Here is a 21,161-nt window from a genome sequence, read left to right on the forward strand (position 1 = left end):
ACCGTTATTATTTCCATCCTCATGCTTGCTTTGGGTTAATGCACTCAAGGTTTGGGTGGGAATTGGGGTAGGAATGACCTAATTGTAAACTTTTGTTTTGTGGGGTAAACATTTTAATGCACATCAGGTATTGTATCTCATTCCTGTCATCCCAGCACTTGGGAGTCTGAGGCAGGAGGATCATGAATTTGAGGTTAGCCTGGGCTAGATGATTAGACTCTATCTCAAAAACTACAGCTGGGCGGTGGTGGCGCACGCCTGTAATCCCAGCACTCGGGAGGCAGATGCAGGCGGATCTCTGTGAGTTCGAGGCCAGCCTGGTCTACAAAGCGAGTACCAGGAAAGGCTCCAAAGCTACAGAGAGAAACCCTGTCTCGAAAAACAAACAAACAAAAAAACCCAAAAAACTAAAGTGAGCAGTTTAGTAGCTAAGTTGCTCTTCTCAGATGTTTACATGCTGTTTTCACGGCTGTTTAATTCCTTTGCGGGAAACTGTTTTAGGGATCCAACCAGGCCTTGTGCATGCTAAGAATTTCTTCTGCCTTTGTTTCCCTTAGTGTTTTGTTACAGTGGCAGATGCCTGAGAGCAGCAGCTCAAAAGAGGAAAGATTTACTGTGTTCTTGGTTTCAGGCAACAGTCCCTTGATCCCATCTCTTTAAATCGAAGGTAACATTGAACACCGAGGCAGTGGGGCACATGGCAGAGGTTGCTCACCTCTGCTTACTTCCTGGCAACCAGGAAGACAGGAAGGAGCTGGAGACAAGGTTTATCTCCCAGGGCCTGCCCTGGCAAGTTGCTTCCTCTAAGCTCCACCTTCTATTTTCTACTAATGGCACCACGGAGTCCATTGGGGATTAATCCATAGATGAAGGGGAGCCCTCATGGTTCAGTCACTTGTCAGTGATTGAACTGGGCAGCTGGGGGCTCACCTCATAGCCAGACCCTAACACCCATTGAGCTATACTCTAAGTCCTTAGTATTTCCCTTTATATTTTGTTTTGTTTTTCAAGACAGTTTTTCTGTGTAGTCTTGGCTGTCCTGGAACTCCCTCTGTAGACCAGGCTGGCCTCAAACTCACAGAGATCCACCTGTCTCTGCCTCCAGAGTGCTGGGATTAAAGGCGTGTGCCACCCCCTGGAATTTTCTTTCTTTTTTTTCCTTCTAGTTCCCATCTTTATTGAAGCTTCTTATTTGTTATTCATGTTTGCCTTTTAGCATGCTTTCTCTGAAGAAGGGGTGGTATTTTGGGGGGTATGTAGTGGTCTCTAAACAGAACATTCTGGGTACCAGATGGTCAGATCCATCGTAACAAGCGTCTTTTTCTTTTCTTCCAGGTGTGCCTTTGTGCTTCTGTGCCTTTACCCCAACCACAGAAAATGATGAGGTCCCCGGTGAGTCGACTGCATATTACTCGGTTTTTCATTTCGCTTTTGGAGTGTTACGTTTTTTGTTTGTTTTTATTTATTTATTTATTTATTTATTTATTTTTTGAGACAGGGTTTCTCTGTGTAGCTTTGTGCCTTTCCTGGAACTCACTTTGGAGACCAGGCTGGCCTCGAACTCACAGAGATCCGCCTGCCTCTGCCTCTCGAGTGCTGGGATTAAAGGCGTGAGCCACCACCACCTGCTGGAATGTTATGTTTATAGAAAATGAAGTAGAAAGTATAATGAGTTAGATCTGGGCCAGAAAGATGGCTTAGTGGATGACAGCCCTTGCTGCACAGGCATGAAGACCTGAATTTGGATCATAGTGGAGGTTTGCCCCATACCAGTATCTCTGGCACTATGAGGGGCAGAGAAAGGATTGCTGGAGCTTTCTGAAAGCCTAGCTCCAGATTCAGTTAAACAACCTCATCCATCCTTGCCTTCTGTTTTGAGGGAGTAGCAGAAAAGGTCTTAGTTGCATAGGCAACTCTCAAACTCAGCATGTATTTAGAGCAGTGGTTCTCAATCTCCTAATGGTTCGACCTTTAATACAGTTCCTCATGTTGTGGTGACCCCCAGCCATAGAATTATTCTCATTGCTACTTCATAACTAATTTTGCTACTGTTATGAATTGTAATGTAAATGTCTGTGTTTTCTGATGGTCTTAGGTGACCTGTGAAAGGGCCATCTAACCCCAAAGGAGTGTGACCCACACTTGAGAACCCCTGGTTTAAATGCTGACCCTCAGTTTTTGATCTGCCTCTTTCCCAAGGGTTGGAATGACTGGCATGTGACACCATGCCCAGTTTCTGCAGTGCTGGGATGGAACCTAGGTTTTGTACATGCTAGGCAAACATCTGTCTGCTGAGCTGCATTTCCAGTCCAGCATTAGTCAGTTCTTGAAGGACATCTTGATTGCTTCCAAGTTTTGACAATTAATATGCAGTTTTTTTGTGGGAGCATAGGTTTTTAACTCATTTGGGAGCATATCAAGGATTGCTGGACCATATAGTAAACACATGACACGATTAAACTGTCTTCCTAGTGAAGGGCATTCCCACCATGAGTGAATAAAAACATGCTTCCACATCCTCACCAGCATTTGGCATGGCTAGTATTCTCGATTTGATCATTTTAATGAATTATATAGCCATACCATGGTTTTTGTTTATTTGTTTCAAGATAGGGTTTCTCTGTGTAACAACTCTGGCTGTCCTGGAACTCTTTGTAGACCAGGCTGGCCTCAAACTCAAAGAAATCTGCCTGCCTCTGTCTGCTAGGGATCAAAAGTGTGCGACACCTCCATCTAGCTTAGCAGTACCTTGTTTTAATATTCAGTTCTCTGACACTTCCCCACTTTTATGTGTGTGAAGTGACCAAATCTATTGCTTAATTTTTTGTTTTTGGTTTTTCGAGACAGGGTTTCTCTGTGTAGCTTTGCGCCTTTCCTGGAACTCACTTGGTAGACCAGGCTGTCCTTGAACTCACAGAGATCTGCCTTCCTCTGCCTCCTGAGTACTGGGATTAAAGGCGTGCACCACCGCCGCCCAGTTTATTGCTTGATTTTTAATCAAGAGATTTGTTTTCTTGTTTGAAGCTGTCCCAGAGCTCGCTTGATATATGGACCAGGCTGGTTTCAAACTCAGCAGAGATCCTTCTGCTTCCAGAGTGCTTATGACTAGAGACGTGTTAATTTCCTTAAGTAAGGACACCACATCTGGTACAGCAGCTGCAATGGAATCACTACTTCAACAATCAACTGTCATTCTCCACAGTCCCTGTCTCCTTCATTGGCCAGCTAGGAGAACCGAAGGGAACCCCTGCATCTTTAAGTCCTTGAACATGGCACTCATCCTGCAGTTCCTCCAGAGATGCAAAACTTTTTGATTTACTATTTTCTTGGCAGTCTAGAGGCTTCTGTTTAGTCACTCACCCATGATAGCCCTCACTCCACAGGTCAGGAATCAGCTGAGAATTCTGTCAGTTTCTAAGTATATCTGTCTCAATTACACATTCCAGGACTGGGAAAAATAACCACAGGATGAGTTTGGGGACCACCAAAGCTCCATTAGTCACCTGGCCTCCATAAGCCCTTACTTTAACTGGAGGGCCACAATGGTTTTGGGGTCTCCTGGAATCATAGTCAATTCAGACCCAGTATCCAACAGACCTGGAAAGGCTGGCTGTTGCCTGCCCCCAGAGCACAGTTACCCTGTGAAGGCCAGAGGTCCCTGAGGAAGGACTAGAGGAGGATGGACAGTGAGACTCTTGGGAATGTTACCAGGGTCTGCCTCAGAGGAACCTGGCCAGCCCTCCATTCAAGCCGTCTGGGGCTGCAAACGGGCTTAAGTCTGGAAACTGGCTCACATTCCCTTTCGCCATGATACAATGTAGCCTTTCTTTCAGTTGAAAATTTTTCTGCTTCTACAGCTCCAAAAAATATAAATAAATAAATAAATAAAATGCAATAGGCTTATCTGTTTCATGCCTGGAAATATTATGATTGATTAGCCAGTACCAAAGGTTCATACGAGGGCTGGAAAGATGGCTCAGATGTTCAGAGCATTGGCTGTTCTTCCAGAGGTCCTGAGTTCAATTCCCAGCAACCATGTGGTGGCTCACAACCATCTGAAGTGAGATCTGATGCCCTCTTCTGGCATGTAGACAGAACACTGTATACATAATAGATAAATCTTTTAAAAAAAAGGAAAAAGGTTCATACGAGGCATGCCACCATAAAAATCACGTTGCTTGTGCTGGCCATTACAGGTCAGGCCATTATGGATGTTGCTTTGTCTATGCTGCCCATTACAATAACTACAATCATTTGGCAATTCCGTGCTGTCACCTGGCCCCTGCTACATTTAATTCCCCCAACTGAGCAGGAACACCCCCAACCCTAAGGTCTGGCCCAGGGGAAGGGTGACAACAAGCCCTTTGGATGTGCTGGCGCCCTGACACTATGCTGTGTCTTACAGGATTAGTGTGGAGCTTGTCTTCTGGGCCTTCCCGTTGTGGAGGTTAGGTTTTACACGTCATACCCACTCTGGTATTGCAATTTCCCTGAGCCTTAAAATCCTTTCATAAAGCCGGGGACAGCAGGCATCTTCAGCCCTTTTCAGAAGGCCATCTTTTCACAAATGCTCCAGCCAACCATGCATACTTTTGACATCTTCTTGTTGTTGTTGGGATTTTTTTGTTTTGTTTTGTTTTTGAGACAGGGTTTCTCTGTGTAGCTTTGGCTGTCCTGGAACTCAATCTGTAGTTCAGGGTGACCTTGAACTCAGATCCTCCTGCCTCTGCTTCCCACGTGCTGGGATTAAAGTGCCACCACTGCCTTGCATGACACCTTTTTATTATTATTATTATTTTTTTAACTCTGGGTTTCCATATTAAACCTAGACTCTACTTGAATGAATTAGCAGACTCATTCAGCTCGTTAGCAGTTCTGTGCACCTCCCTGTGGACTACACTCTCTGTCTTCCCTCTAGGAGCCTGCTTAGCTTTTAGTCTGGTTAGTGGTCTAAAGGCAACTATTGGTGGGTCCTTGTTTTTTTTCACAAGTTGTCAAAGGTTGTATGTACAGAGTCACAGCTATTGTCTCTCACAGTTGGTAAATCAGGATAATCAAATGCATTTGTCTCAAGTTTGTAGAATAGTTCACACCATGGGCTTTCAGTATTCTCTGAGCTCTAGGTGTTAGCAAATTGGAAAGCTTATTCCAGATGCTTAAAAAATTCGGCCAGGCTGGACAGTGGTGGCTCACGCCTTTAATCTTGAGCAAGAGTGAGAGCAAGCAGGCATCTTATGTCCTGTATCTAGGCTTGGCCAGCAGAAGGTGTGCTCCAGATTAAAGGTGGGTCTTCCCACTTAAAACGATTTAACTAAGAAAAAAAAAAAATTCAGCCGGGCGTGGTGGCTCATGCCTTTAATCCCAGCACTCTTTCTGGAAGCAGAACCAAGCAGATCTCTGTGAGTTCAAGGCCAGCCTGGTCTACAGAGCGAGATTTAGGACAGGCACCAAAACTACACAGAGAAACCCTGTGTCTCGAAAAACAAACAAACAAACATAATTCCTCACAGGTGTACCTAGCCACTTGGGTTTTACTTAATTCCAAATGTAGTCAGGTTGACAGCCAAGGATAGGCTGTCACAGGGTGTTTTGTATGCATGCATATCTTCATAGATTATACACAAATTAGTAATTAACTCTGAGTTACCAAGAATGCATTGGTGTCACACTAAGAAATAAAAGCACTTCCCCTTGGAATCATTTAACCAAGAGTGAGTTCAGTTGTGAATTTTCTACACCTTGCTCCCTGTGTCTTCCGTCTTCTGTCTCATGAGTGTGAATCTGTCTGTCCCTTTATGTATCTGTCTGTGCAGTATGTGTTTATGTGTGTAAGTGGTGTCTGTCCTGAACAAAGGGCTTTGCTCTGTGTTTATTGAACAGCATAGAAAGCATCACATGGGGAAGGAATGGGACACTCTACAGAAATCTTTAACAGAGTTGTACAAGGGATTAAGTCCCTGGTTTCAGCTGATCCCAACCGACCCAGATAACAAACATTGTTTATTAACCAGTAACCATAAATGAATGCTTTCAACCTTTACGATAGATTTTAGGAAGTTGCTTTCAACTTCTGTATTTACTGCTTTCAGCAAATGATACAGATACATAAGAATACATAAGATTGGAGCTGTGCATTAGCTTAGCTTGTAAATGGAGGCACCTAAGATTGGTTGCTACATTGTTCTTTTAAAGGCGGGTTAAATAAGCAGTGTGAGTACACAGTAGGTTGGTGGTGTGAGTGACCTTAAGATGTATTACCAACTCTGTGAGGTTCAGCGAAAGTGCCAGTCCCTTTGAACGTACAAGATATTTTCATAATTTTACATTGATACAATGCATCTGTGCACCACATATGTGCCTGGTGCCCTTGCAGGCCAGAAGAGAATATTTGATAGCCTGGGACTGGAGTTACAGATGTTATGTGCTGCTGTGTGAGTGCTGAGAAACCAGGTCTTCTGGAAGAACAGTAACCATTGAGCCATCTATGCAGCTCCTGTGCATTATAAATTCTTTTTTTCAGATGTGTTTTTCTTCTTCTTCTTCTTCTTCTTCTTCTTCTTCTTCTTCTTCTTCTTCTTCTTCTTCTTCTTCTTCTCCTTCTCCTTCTCCTCCTCCTCCTCCTTCTCCTTCTCCTTCTCCTTCTCCTCCTCCTCCTCTCCTCCTCCTCCTTCTCCTTCTTTTTCTTCTCCCTCCCTCCCTCCCTCCCTCCCTCTCTCTCTCTCTCTCTCTCTCTCTCTCTCTCTCTCTCTCTCTCTCTCTCTCTCTCTCTCTCTCTTTCTCTCTCTCTCTCTCTCTCTCTCTTTTCCCCCGAGACAGGGTTTCTCTATGTAGTTTTGGTGCCTGTCCTGGATCTCACTCTGTAGACCAGGCTGGCCTCGAACTTAGAGATCCTCCTGGCTTTGCCTCCTGAGTGCTGAGATTAAAGGTGTGCGCCACCGCTGCCCAGCCAGATGTGTTTCTTCAAAGATGTTCTTAGTCCTTAGTTTGTCTTTTATCTTAATATTTTTTATTTTTTACTTTTATCACTTAGTGGCTTAGCATTGGGTGTTTTGTTTGGGTTTTTTGCTTTGTTTTGTTTTTGAGATAGGATCTTGCTGTGTAGCCCTTGTTAGCTTGGAAACTGTGTAACAGCCCTGGCCGTCCTGGAACTCACTTTGTAGACCAGGCTGGCCTCAAATTCATAGAGCCCCGCCTGTCTCTGCCTAACAGGGCTAGGCGTGCTGCACCACCAGGCTCCTCATTCTGTTTTTTAAAAAATGTTTTGATCAAAATGACTCTGAGATACCATCTTACACCTGTCAGAATGGCTATGATCAAAAACACTAACGACAGCCAATGTTGGAGAGGATGTGGAGCAGAGGGAACACTCCTCCACTGTTGGTGGGAATGCAAATTTGTACAACCACTGTGGAAGTCAGTATGGCGGTTTCTCAGAAAACTGGGAATGGATCTACCTCAAGACCCAGCCATACCACTCTTGGCATATACCCAAGGAATGCTCAATCATACCACAAAGGTACATGCTCAGTTATGTTCATAGCAGCACCATTTGCAATAGCCAGAACCTGGAAACAACCTAGATGCCCGTCAACTGAAGAATGGACTAAGAAAATGTGGTACATATACACAATGGAGTACTAGTCAGCAGAGAAAAACAATGACAGCATGAAATTTGCAGGCAAATGGATGGAACTAGAAAATATCATCCTAAGTGAGATAACCCAAACCCAGAAGGACAAACATGGTATGTACTCACTCATAAGTGAATACTAGATATAAACAAAGGACAATCAGACTGCAACCCACAGAACCATGGAGGCATTATATAGAGAGCAGGGGGGACCCTAGGATGACTGTAGCTTATAATAGGTTTTGATTTTACTCAATTACTGGATAAGCCTCAATGAAACATTTTACTATTAGGATAAGAATTTATACTGTATCAAGCTGATAATAGAAAGAAAGAAAGAAAGAAAGGAAGAAAGGAAGAAAGGAAGAAAGAAAATAAATAAATAAATAAATATGAAAAAACAATTTAAAAATGTTTTGAGGGGTATGGTGCCCATATCCTTTATCCCAGGACTCAGGAGGCAGAAGCAGGCGAGGCTCTGTAAATTCAGCTCCAGATAGTGCTACATAATGAGACTGTCTCAGAAACCCTGTTTCTTTTGTGTGTGCTACAGCATGTGTTTTGGTTTTGGGAATTGGTTCTCTTCCATCGTGTGGGTTCCAGGGATTGAACTCAGGTTGTCAAGGTTGCTAGCCTCTGCTTTTCCTAATTCTTTGTGTAATAGCAGTGTGCATAATGAAGGACTAGGGAGGGTTATAGCTCAGTTGGTGGGGTGCTTGCCTGGTATCCTTGAGGCCTTGGACTTGATCCCTAGTACCCACCCCAGAAAAGAAAGCACGTAGTGTGATTGCTGTGTCCACACCTTGGTTAAGAAATGCACTGCCTGCTCCTATGATGCCATCTCAGCTGAACTCTCTAGCCGGTAGATGTAAAATTTTTTACATTTTTGTGTGCATGGGGTGGGGGGGGGGGGCTGGTGGCTTGTGGCATAGTATACGTGTAGAAGTCAGAGGTCAGTTTTCTCCACCCAATGGTGGAGAACAACTCAGATCTTCAGGCTTGAGTAAGTACCTTTACCAAGGAACCATCTCATTAGCCTTTTCTTTGTGTTCAGATGACTTTAGCTAGTGTCAAGTGAGAAGAAACAACTCTTGGCTTGCTGGTGGCAGTGTAAAGGACAGTCTTACTGTGAGCAGCAGTGTGGCACTCATTAGCAATGCTTATATCTAAGCCGTGTTTATAAAGTTTGCTAGAAGATGAACCAGGAAAATCCCTGGGTCTTAGTCTAGCTATAGCTCTCCTGAAAGTTCACAGAAGCCTCATTTGGGGAAGTCATTGGCAAGGTCATGAGAAACAGAAAACACACAGGCTGGGTTGGGGATTTAGCTCAGTGGTAGAGCGCTCGCCTAGCAATCGCAAGGCCCTGGGTTCGATCCTCAGTTTAAAAAAAAAATGCTGGGGGGTGGTGGCGCATGCCTTTAATCCCAGCACTCGGGAGACAGAGGCAGGTGGATCTCTGTGAGTTCAAGGACAGCCTGGGCTGCTTCCCGAGTGCTGGGATTCAAGATGTGCACCTGCCTTTAATGCATTTTCAGTGGTTCCTTGAAAAGGGTGAGAAATAGACTTTCCAGACTGTGTGGTTTTGAAAAGTCTTCACTTTCCCTTGCTATTGTATATGCAGACCTCTGCATCCGTGTGGATTTGCCTCTTTCTAGCTTTTGTTTTTGAAGCCATTTCTCACTATGTAGCCCTGTAGTAGTGGGTTCATTACACCACTGCGTCTGTCCTAATAAAGGTCTTCACTGTCCAGAGCTGTGACAAACCACTGAACAAGTAGCACAGTTCATGGTGGGCGGCTCACAATGTGGCAAGAGAAAGTTTTCAGATGTCCTGTCTGTACCCACAGCTAATCACTTTAGAACAAACATGTCATTTCAGGGGCCGATTTCATTCACTGATGTAACCGTGGACTTCACCCAGGAGGAGTGGGAGCAGCTGGACCCCTCTCAGAGGATTCTCTACATGGATGTGATGCTGGAGAACTACAGCAACTTACTTTCAGTGGGTAAGGACAGCTTTGGGAAATGGATCTTTAACCTGAGGTGGCAGAGTATAGTTAGAACAGTCAGTTCAGAATTTACTACAGGAGCTGTGAGTTGGAAAATAAAAAGCTAGTCTAGTAGAAATGGTCTTAGTTTTTGAACAGTTTGAGCACCTTTGAGATTTTTTTTAAAGACAGGGTCTCACTTATATGGCCTTGGCTGGCCTTGAACTCAGAGATAACCTGTCTCTAACCCCTCCTGCCCCAGTGCTGGGCTAAAGGTGTGTGCTGTGAGATAATTCTGTTGTTTTTTGTTTTTCACTTTTGTTATTTGAGACAGGGTTTCTCGTGTAACAACGCTGGCTGTCCTGCAACTTGCTCTGTAGACGAGACTGGCCTCGAACTCACAGAGATCCTCCTGCCTCTGCCTCCCAAGTGCTGGGAATAAAGGTGTGTGCCATGATGCCCAGTTAACTCCAGGATCTTGCTGTCTACTTGAGAGGTGTCTTCAGAGACTTGTATTGTGATTGTCTCTGCAGGCCTGTGAGAAATGCTCACTTGAAAGTGATTTTGTGGGGCTGGAGAGTTGACTTAGTGGCCAACAGTATATACTGTGTGCTCACAGAGGGTCAGAGTTTGGCTCTCATTCCCCATGTTGGGCAGCTCACAACCACCTGAGACACCAACTTTCAAAGGCTTTGGCTCTGAGAACACCTGTGCCTGTACACAGCCCCACAAACAGACATGGGGAAAGAAAATCTTTTTGGACCGGTGAGATGGCTCATGGGTAAAGGTGCTTGCTTCCCTTCCAAGCCTCTTGTCCTGAGTTTGATCCCTAGGGCCCATATTGGTGGAGGGAGAGAAGCAATCAGGGATGGTTGTCCCCTGTCCTCCACTCACATGCCATGGTAATACGTGCATGTGCACTCACACACACAAAAATAAGTAAAAAGTATAAGTTAGGTATAGTATTGCACACGTTTAATACCAACACCGAAGAGGCAGAGGTAAGTAGATCTCTGTGAGTTCAAGGCCAGCCTGGTTTCCATGGAGAGTTCCAGACTAGCCAGGGCTACATAATGAAATGCTGTCTTCAAAGAAGGGGTGGCGGTGGGCTGCAGAGATACTTCAGTAATTGAGAATGTGGCTGTTCTTCCACAGAATGTGTGTTTTATTCCTAGCATTTACATGGAGGCTGACAGCCTTCTGTTAAGTCCGGTTTCAGAGGACCTGGTGCTCTCTTCTGGCCTCTGTGGGCACTGCAAACATAGCATGCAAGTAAAACACCCATACACATAAAATAAAAGTAAGTGAATCTTTTACAAAATTATTCTCTGTATGGGTGTTTTGCCTGCCCATATATCTGTGTACCATGTGTGTGCCTGGTGCCTTCAGGCTAGAAAAGAGTGTTGGAATCTCCTGGGACTGGAGTCACAGATAGTAGTTGTGAGCCACCATGTGAGTGCTGGGAATTGAACCTGGGTCCTCTGGAAGAACAACTCTTAATCTCTGAACCATCTCTCCAGTCCCACTAAAAATTGTTTTTAATATGTTATTTTAGGGTTGGGAACAGTGTACAAGTAGAGCCCCAGAGCCCACAGGAATGCTGGGTGATAGCCTCCCTGTGAGTCCATCCTTGGAAGGCTAGGAAGACTAAGCACATCTGGGTTTGGTTGCCATCTCTGACTTCTGTTCCAGGGACTCTGACACCCTCTTCCTAGCATTCGTGGGTACTAAGCGCACATGGTGTACAGCCATACACACAAACAAAATACCCACACGCACTGAAAAAAAAGTGACTTTGGGCCCAGTTGTTGCAACACATGCCTGTAATAAAGAGGATTGCTGCAGTTTTAGGCCAGCCTGATCTACATAATGAAACCCAGTCTCAAAAAGGGTGACAAATAGTATAGGTGAGTAGAGTAAACCAATGCTAGCCTATCACTGTCATCTAGAACTGAAGAGTCAGCCACCAACAGCTCCTCTCCCTGAGTCTGGTCCCTTATCACCTACATATCACCTAACTGTTCATTGTCCTTGAGGGTACTATGAAATCTTCGTCACTGAATTACTGTCTTTCCCGTGTCATTTTATGCCAATTTTTATTTTTGTTTGTGATCATGGGGAGGAATAATGGTGTTGAGACAGACTCTTCCTGTATAGCCCAGAAAGGCCTTAAATAAACTCAGGCTGGTCTTCTTACCTCACATCCTGAGTGTTAGGATTATGGACATGAGCCACAACATCCAGCTTTGACCTTTGTTTTTATTTTGTTTTTTTCTGCCCACTTTTTTGTTTTGTTTGGGTTTCTCTCTGTAGCCCTGGCTGTCCTGGAACTCACTTTGTAGACCAGGCTGGCCTCAAATTCACTGAAATCCATCTGCTTCTTCCATCCTAGTGCTGGGATCAAAGGCATTCACCACCACCGCCAAGCTTTTTTCTGCTCACTTTAAGATCATTTTGTCATCAGGAAATACTACCCCTCCAACATTTATTTATTTTCCTTTCAAAGCTTAAGAGATGAAGAAAGTTTTCATTGGGGATTGTTTTTTAATGCTGAAAGACTGGGTCTGAAAGCAGAGTCAGCTCTATACTGGGAGCACCTGTAGGGATTCTCACACTAACAAAGAAGGCTTAAGACAGTGCCTTTCACTGTGTTCTGTCCTAGAAGTGTGGAAGGCCGATGACCAGGTGGAGAAGGACCCCAGAGACCCAGGAGAGCAGGGGAGGCCACTTATGACTCTCAAGAACCAACCACCAGTTGAAGAAAGAGGCAGTCTTTTTGGAAAGACTTTAAATCTGAACACAGACTTTGTTTCGTTAACACAAGTTCCCTATAAATATGATTTATATGAAAAAACTTTGAAACATAATTCAGACTTACCTAGCAGTAGAAGCTGTATAAGAAGGAAGAGTGAGGAGTGCAATGGATTTGGGAACCCACTTCTGTATCTGAAGCAAGAGAAGCCCCATGCTGGAGTAGAGTACTCAGAATATAATGGGAATGGAAAGTCTCTCAGCCATAAAGAAGTCATCTTTAAACATCAGAAAATTAAGAACTTAGTTCAACCTTTTGTCTGTAATTACTGTGACAAGGCCTTCTCCTTCAAGTCGCTCCTCATTAGCCATAAGAGGATACACACGGGAGAAAAACCCTATGAATGCAATGTGTGTAAGAAAACCTTCTCCCATAAGGCAAACCTCATCAAACATCAGAGAATTCATACCGGAGAGAAACCCTTTGAATGTCCTGAGTGTGGAAAAGCATTTACCCACCAGTCAAACCTTATTGTGCACCAGAGAGCACATATGGAGAAGAAGCCGTATGGATGCAATGAATGTGGAAAGACATTTGCTCAGAAGTTTGAACTTACTACACACCAGAGAATCCACACAGGAGAGCGACCCTATGAGTGTAATGAATGTGCAAAAACCTTCTTTAAGAAATCAAACCTCATTATCCATCAGAAAATTCACACAGGGGAAAAACGCTATGAGTGCAGTGAATGTGGAAAGTCGTTTATCCAGAACTCACAGCTCATCATCCATATGAGAACTCATACTGGGGAAAAACCCTATGAATGCACTGAATGTGGCAAAACTTTCAGCCAGAGATCAACTCTTAGATTACATTTGAGAATCCACACAGGAGAAAAGCCCTATGAGTGTGCTGAGTGTGGGAAAGCCTTCAGCAGGAAGTCTCGACTCAGTGTTCACCAGAGGGTTCACACAGGATAGGTCCTGAGGCTACAGCCAGACCGGACCGTGGAAAAGGGCCAAGCCAGAATTCTTCCAGTGAAGGAGACGCCTTCATGAAGATACTGAAGGAACTCGGGAAATTGTTTTGAAATGCAAGCTAACTCAAAAACTTGAGAAAAAGGGATAGTGTAAGACTATTATACTGAAAGTTAGTATCCATATGTATGTATTTCAGTACATATATCTCCAGATCCAATTGTAAATAGACATACCCAGCTCTATTTCCATGAGCTTTTTTGACTTTTTGTGCTGCTGGGATTCAAACCTAGGATCTTGCCTGTGCTAGGCAAGTTTTTTACCACTGATCTACATCCCCAGTCCACAGTGACCTTTTTAAAATCTTGAATGAATTGAATATTCTAGGAGGAAAAAGTAAGCTTATGTAGACAGTACCTTAGACCGTTGTATTTAAGGATATGCCACAAAACAAATTTTTAAAAATCTGTCTAAGTTAATAGCTACTGGGAATTTGAAGCTCTCATCTATGACACAGCAGACAAGGTTTCCCATACTCAACATCACAGATGTGTCTCTGTACCTTTCCAACCCAGTGTGCATCCAGAGGGGACTGTGGTGGGCCTTAAAGTAGTGTGTAGCCTGCTCCCTCGACAGCCAGCTCACCTAAGTTGGTGTGACCATTGTTCATAAGCTTCCAGGCGGTCACTAAAGAAAAAGCAGTATTGTTGGAGTTCTAACCTGCTCCTGGGTTTGAAGTTTTTCGAAAGTGTTACTTATATAAATATGCAAAGGTCCGAGATCATTGAGATCTAAAGAGTGAGAGAGGTAGCTATGAACTCTGACTTGGTATCCATTGGAGACTGGAGCTGTGCTGTGCAGGGCATGTCCTCATCTATCATGCTCTTGTTCTTTCTCCCTGAGACGTTTACACACAAGTGCATGTCTGTTTCCAAAATACTGTGTTCCCTGGAAAACTATTTTTGTATCTTTCTGTCTTCCTCTTAATGCTTTATGAATTGTCCTACAAAAAAAAAAAAAAATATGGGTAGAGTTCCTGTGTAGCTCACAAATGTTACATTTCAGAGACTTTAAAGAAAAAAGAACTGTCCAAAGCTGTGTTTTGTTGCTTTTTATAGTTCTCATGTGCATAATCCACTTTAGAACTTGTTTTTGCTGTGTCCTTTAAAGGAGGTATTTCTGCTTTCTCCTCATGTAACACTGCCCTTTGGAACCTGGCTTAGCTTTAACTGTCTCCTTGAGTTTTGGTGTTCACAAGCACTTTGTAAGTATCCTAGTTACTTTTCTATAGCAATGCCAAAACACCATGACCAAGGCAACTTAGAAGAAAGCATTCATTTGAGGCTCACAGTTCCATATGTTAGAGTCCCGTGACCATCATAAGAGGAGAGAGCGTGGCAGCAGGCAGGCGTGATGGAGCGATGCTTAGAGCTCACATCTTGAGACACAGCACGGGAGGGCAAGCTAACCAGGAGTGCTATGGGCTTTTGAGGTCACCTCCAGTGACACGCTCATCTTTACCAAATAGTTCTACCAACCGGAGACCAAATAGTCCAGCCTGTGAAGCTGTAGGGCTGTACTCATTCAAACCCCCACAGATGTTAGACTTCAGTGGTCTCCATATGTTGGCCACTGACATTTACAAAGTTAGGGTTTTTTTGCCAGGGGTGCTATACGCCTTTAATCCCAAAATTCGGGAGGCAGAAGCAGGTAGATCTGAGTTTGAGACCAGTCTGGTCTACATATTGAGACCTGTCTGAAAACAAACTATGTTTTTATATAACTGAAAGATGATCATTTGAAGCTTGATTTCAAATCACAAGTTCAGCTTTTTCATTATGCATTAGAATTATAAATGGAAACCACAACTGGATTTTTATTTTTTAATATTTTATGTGTATGGGTGTTTTGCCTGTATGTATTCACTGTGCACCATGTGCATGCAGTGCCTATGGAGGCCTGAAGAGGGTATTGGATCCCCTGGAACTGTAGTTAGCCACCCTATGGGTATTAGGAATTGAACCCTGGGTCCTCTGGGAGAGCAGCCAGTCCTCTTAACTGCTGAGCCATCTCTCCAGCCCCTTGGATTTTTATTTTTGAAGATAGTTGATTCTGTCTTTTGACATTAAGAAATACATACACACAATGTCTCTTAATATCAGGAAATTCATTCCTGGCAATCTGAAGATTTAAAAAATAAATAAAAAGGTGCCAGTATTTAAGATTTTATGTTAGCCAAGTTATATTACATTATAACTTAAGTTTTAAAAAAATCATTTAAAAATGAGTGAATAAGCCAGGCATGTTGGCACACTCCTTTAATCCCAGCACTCAGGATGCCTGTCTCAAGAGAAAAATAAATAAATTACAGTAAAAATATGCTATGGCTGAATGAATTTTTATTGAAAAGTGTGTAGGAGCAAACTTGCAGATCAGATGAGAAACTGAGAATATGACAGTTTGTTTCTGCTTTTTTCAAATAAAAATCTAACAACCTTACATCCATGTTTGTCTGTCTCTCCCTCCCCACCACTGGGGTTACACGAAGGTGCTGAGCTCTTTATGTGGGCGGGGCGGTCAGACTTGGTCGCTATGCTTCCATGACTGGCGCCTTGCTAAGCCACATCACTAGTCCCAGCCTTTTTTCTTTAGGACATCCTTTTTTAGATCTGTCTTGATCTTTCAACCCTGCGCCTTTGACTTGTCAATCTGGGCACATTTTGATGGCCTGGATGGAATGCACTCCTTGCCTGCGTTGGCCTCTCTTCATTCTGATGTTTGTAGTTACCAGCTAGGAGTCACCAATGATGGTGTGGTGTCCTATCAAGGAGGGAGGTGGAGGAAAAAAGCCTAAGCACTACTCGGTGTAGTTTAACCGAGAGCAAGTCCAGGTTTGCATGCTCTACTACTTCATTAGTGTCCTCTGCCCTCCCCGTGGTAGGAGTGTGAATCTGTGCCTGTAGTGTGTCTGTCCGTGTGTGCGGCTCCCTCCCACTTTTCTCTGGACTATGAACATCACATCGTCACGTGGGGAATGCTTCACAGAAACTCTAACAGTTCTACAAGGGATTATGTCACTCCGGCTAACCAAGACCACATCATCCTTGTTTATAAAGCAATAGCTGAATGTGGTGTGTGACATTTATCATGGATGTCCATTTTATAGGATTGCATTTAACTTCCGTTTTGATGCTTTCAGCAAATGGTTGTTAGAGCACTTGGAATACATAAGTGAAGGTCACCGCTGTGCATCAGCTTAGGTTGCAAAAGGGAATGTGAGTGGAAAATCCAAAGCAAGTAAATACATTGTTCTCTCAAAGGCAGATTAAACGAATAGGGTAAATGCACAATAGGAAAGCAGTCTTAATTCTTTGTTTGTTTTTGTTTTTTGAGACATTTCTCTGTGTAGCTGTCCTGAAATTCATTCTGTAGACCAGGCTGGCCTCGAGCTCACAGAGATCTGCCTGGCTCTGCCTCCTGAGTGCTGGGATTAAAGGCATGCACCACCACCGCCCTGTTCAAGGTGTGTTATTACCTCAAGGTCCAGCAAAAGTTATTGTCTCTTAGAGTATAAGATATTTTTTATCATAATCCATTGCTGCACAACCGGATGTCTTTGTAAGAACGAGTCTAGCTCATTGTCTGCAAGGGTACAGCTGAGGGTTCCTTTGTGGAAAGCCTTACTTCCTGTTTACATGTTGGTGACACATAAAGACCTGCTGTACTCTGTAAGGCTGCGGACTACTGTTCTTCTGGGAGTCCCTCACTCTCAACATGGATCCCCTGAGATGACTGCATTTGTAGTGAGGACTCGCTTCCCTCCCCTCTCCTCTTCCCCCATCCCAGCTTTTCCTGCTGTCCTTCAGAGCGGGCTGCAGGGCCAGTGTGGCCTTAGTGTTTGTGTGTGCTCTTTCTCTCTGGCCAGACTTTCTGCTCTAAGGGACCCACAGAAAAAGGCTTTCACTTTTCCAGGACATTCAGCCCCATCTCCCCTCAGGGCCAGTTCAAAACCAGTTCCCCCTTGTATGTAAGTGGTTCCCTTGACTTTGTGCTGTTATGACTAAACTGGGTAGAGCTCTGTCTCCAGAAGTAAAGAGGGTGTTTGTTTTCCAGAACACCCTAGCTTAGAGCATGCCTCAGTCAAGTTAGTGTTGAGACAACATGGGAGATTCACTGTTCTCCAGTGATGCCTTGGGGGTGAATGTTGCACTCTGGTAAGGCCTACCTCTAGTCTGGCTCATGCCTGGGATGTGTTCTTAAGAATTTGCCCCAGTTTGAACCCTAGATTCTGAAAAGGCAGTGGGGAGCAGGGGGTGTGGGTTCTTATTTTCCCTTGTAACAAAGTTGGGCTCATGTCCACTCCCAGATCAAGAATGTTGGATACCTCACATAACTACATCCTATGATTAGAAACTTTTTGTCATAATTTAGGAAGGGATTCAGACCTCTTACTTTTTTTTTTTTTTTGAGCTGAAAATCGAACCCAGGGCCTTGTGCTTGCTAGGCAAGCACTCTACCACTGAGCTAAATCCCCAACCCCAGACCTCTTACTCTTAACCCAAGCCTTCGTGACCTTGTTGACAGGACTGTCAGCTGTGGGAAGGATGTCATGTCCCCAACTAGACTCTCTCACACTAGCCCCTCTCCCCTGACCTCAGCCCAGTGCCATCCTTGATGACCCTCTGTGAATACTCAAGCTCCTGTTGGATCTGGTCTCTACCAGCCTCCACCTCTCCTAACAATCCTGCTCCCTCCCACTTCCTCTGGTGACTTTCTCTCCACTAGCAAAAGTCTCCAACTGTTCTTCCTTACCCGGTGGCACGGTGTCACAGTTCAGCTACCAGCATGACACAAACCTAGTCATCCAGGAAGAGGGAACCTCAGCTGAAGAACTGTCTGGGTCAGATTGGCCTGTGGCCCTGTCTGTGAAGCATTTTCTTAATTGCTGATCTATGTAAGAGGCTCAGTCCACTGTGGGTGTTGCCATCCCGAGGCAGGTGAGTCTGAGCCGAAGAAAGAAAGGGAACAAGCCGGAGGGGAACAGGCCACTAGGCAGTACCCCTATGTTGTTTACACTTCTGTTCCTGCCTCTAGGTTCCTGCTTGAGCTCCCGCCTGCCTTCCCTCAGTGGTGGGTTGTGAGCTGGCAGTGTAAGCCAAATAAACCCTTTCCTCTTCAGGTTGCTTTCGGTTTGTGGTGTTTATTACAACAATAGAAAAAAATAACATCTTGATAGGCATTCTTCCTCACACACTCCATCCAGAACTTCATACAGAGAACTCAGAGAATATTAAAAGCCATCCTTTCTCCCTCAGAAAAACATCCTTCCCCTTTACAAGTTGCTAATGAGAACCTTGACACCATCTGAGACCACATCCTTTCCCTTATCTGACCTGTCCCAGATGCACAGTCTAAACTATCACCATCTAGCTAGAATCCCTCAGCTTCACTGTGGCTTTTGACCCAACCTGGTAAGACACACATATCTTTGTAACTACTTTCTGCACACACAAGGAAATGTCTGTTAGATGGTCTTAAGTTCATTTTGGTAACCTAGTTATAGACAAGACAAGCTCCATTACTATGTTTAATATAGAGCCCCACTGGTCCTGTCTGGCCACTGGCATAGGAAACAACAGGGGAGAGACCTGTTCAGACTATATGATAACCTGTTTATTACATGGGATAACTACAAACAATATAGAGTTTCTGTAGTTAGAATTTTCCTTCTTGGCCCAGTCAGGACAAATCTCTCTCACCCACCAGTCCCATAGTTGCTCAGACCCAACCAAGAAAGCACATAGAAACTTACATTATTTAGAAACTGTATGGCTGTGGCAGGCTTCTTGTTATCTACTTCTTCTATCTTAAATTAACCCATTTCTGTTAGTCTATACTTTGCCACATGGCTTGTGGCTTACCAGTGTCTTTACATGTTGCTTCTCATGGTGGCGGCTGGCGGTGTCTCCCTCCAAACTTCTACTTCTCAGAATTCTCTTTTCTCTTGTCCCGCCTATACTTCCTGCCTGGCCACTGGCCAATCAGAATTTTATTTACACAGAGTGATATCCATAGCACTTCCCCTTTTCTTTTTTTTTTTAAGGAAGGTTTTAACTTTTACATAGTACAATTACATATAACAAAACAATTATCAAGCAAGAATTACAGTTACAATATTAAAGAAGATATCCTATCTATCTTATATTTATGAGTCTAAGGTTTTATATCTAACGTATCTTTTATCATAACTGAGGAAATCATAACTATCTAGTCTTCAACTATATCAAAGACCTCAGAAGGATATAATATTACCTGAGAACCGGGAGAAGGATGCAAGCAACTTTCGGGAGTCTTGCAGGGTAGACAGAGACAGCTGGCAGCCTGAATAGTCACCTAATGTTCCTTTGTAATGTTGGGGCATCTGTCTTCAGCCCACAGGGCTAGAGTCTCTCGATCACTTCTCTCAGTGTCCTGTAGAATGTCTGGCAGTTTCCTCTGTGAAGCAGGAACCTGAAGGACCATTTTTTCAAGCAAAGTTCAGTGGTCACCTTTCTATGGGTCCTGTATGTCCAGTCGATCAAGTAGTCCAGGCAAGAACAGTTTCTTGCCCAAATGGCTATTTTTGCAAAGGTGAAGATAAGATATGAAGTGTCTTCAATGCCCATCCTCCTCTCTGAAGTAAATCGGTGCTGCCAGGAGCAGACATGTCTCACTGTCCAGAAAGTCTAAATTTTAAAAATATTTTAAATGCCATATTCTGTAGACCTTTGAAGTGTTTGAGGATTACCTGTCTATTTGAAATATCTCTCTGTATATCTAGAAGACTTAACTAACATGGCTACAAATATGATTATCATACATGACTAATTATTAATCTATTTTTAATTATCCATTTCAATTTAAAATGAGCTATACAAATATAATACCTTAAACACGATTAGAAATATACACACATTCTAACAAAATTAACTTTAAGTTTGTATCAATAGACTAAAATCTATACCAATGTAAAACATTTTAAACAAGTTGTTGCTCTTTAGAAGTAAGTTCCTTAATCTACCCTTTCATTCTTTATATCTGTATCATTTCCCCTTTTCTTCTTTAGAAAGAGATCTCATATATAATCAAACTGCTTTAAAGAAAAATATTGTTTTTTTTCTGTCCCACACCAGAGGGCTCTTCTGATTTGGGACACAAGAATCTCTTAACCTTTTCTTTTAGTAATATGTCTGGGTTTAGAGAAGGAGTGAGCCAATTCCATCTCCAAAGCCAGCTTGATAATTTTGGGAATGTGGGCGTTGTTTCTCTTACTACTTCCTGCTGGAGGGGGGGCGCTGTATCTTATGGGGATACAAAGAAAATTTTAGGATTATAGAGTAGTCCATTAGGGTGAACCTCTGATCCAGTTGCCTTGAAACCATTCTGGATGTCAGATCATCTGGGCCATGGTGTCATCGGAGACCTTTCAGGTGGTCTTGGCTGATGAAGCCTGATGTATCTTAATGTGGAACAAATCCATAGCCTCTGGCTTTCTGTGGAAACAAAAGCAGAGACTCTTTTCCAAAGCAACATATCCTTATATCCAAATTTTGAAGTCAAGGTACCTTTAAAATTTACATACTTGTTTAACTCAACAGCTTTTATGATCAAATCTTTTTCTGCAGTTAAAAATCCCAAAGACAAGACAAACCAGATTCTCTGTGTAATATCCATCTTTGTAAGACTGAAACGCTGCTGTGGCTGTTGGCTCTGCCCACCTCTGCTTCCCAACATGGCGGTGGTACAGTTTACTGTCAGCTCTGGGTCTGGAGCCAT

General features: G+C 43.5%; 1 protein-coding gene across 1 annotated transcript in view; it reads left to right on the forward strand.

The window, feature by feature from the left end:
• Zfp1 (ZFP1 zinc finger protein) overlaps positions 1–15,059 on the forward strand; it is a 31,223-nt gene extending 16,164 nt beyond the window's left edge. Inside the window, exons 2-4 of the mRNA XM_036187826.1 lie at positions 1,336–1,392; positions 9,509–9,635; positions 12,280–15,059. Of these exons, the coding sequence (XP_036043719.1) occupies positions 1,378–1,392; positions 9,509–9,635; positions 12,280–13,349 (1,212 nt within the window). The 5' untranslated portion in view covers positions 1,336–1,377 and the 3' untranslated portion in view covers positions 13,350–15,059. The remainder of the gene's footprint in view (positions 1–1,335; positions 1,393–9,508; positions 9,636–12,279) is intronic.
• Positions 15,060–21,161: the final 6,102 nt, after the last annotated feature.

Source organism: Onychomys torridus, chromosome 5 (genome assembly GCF_903995425.1).
Source record: "Onychomys torridus chromosome 5, mOncTor1.1, whole genome shotgun sequence".
NCBI classification, from domain to species: Eukaryota; Metazoa; Chordata; class Mammalia; order Rodentia; family Cricetidae; genus Onychomys; species Onychomys torridus.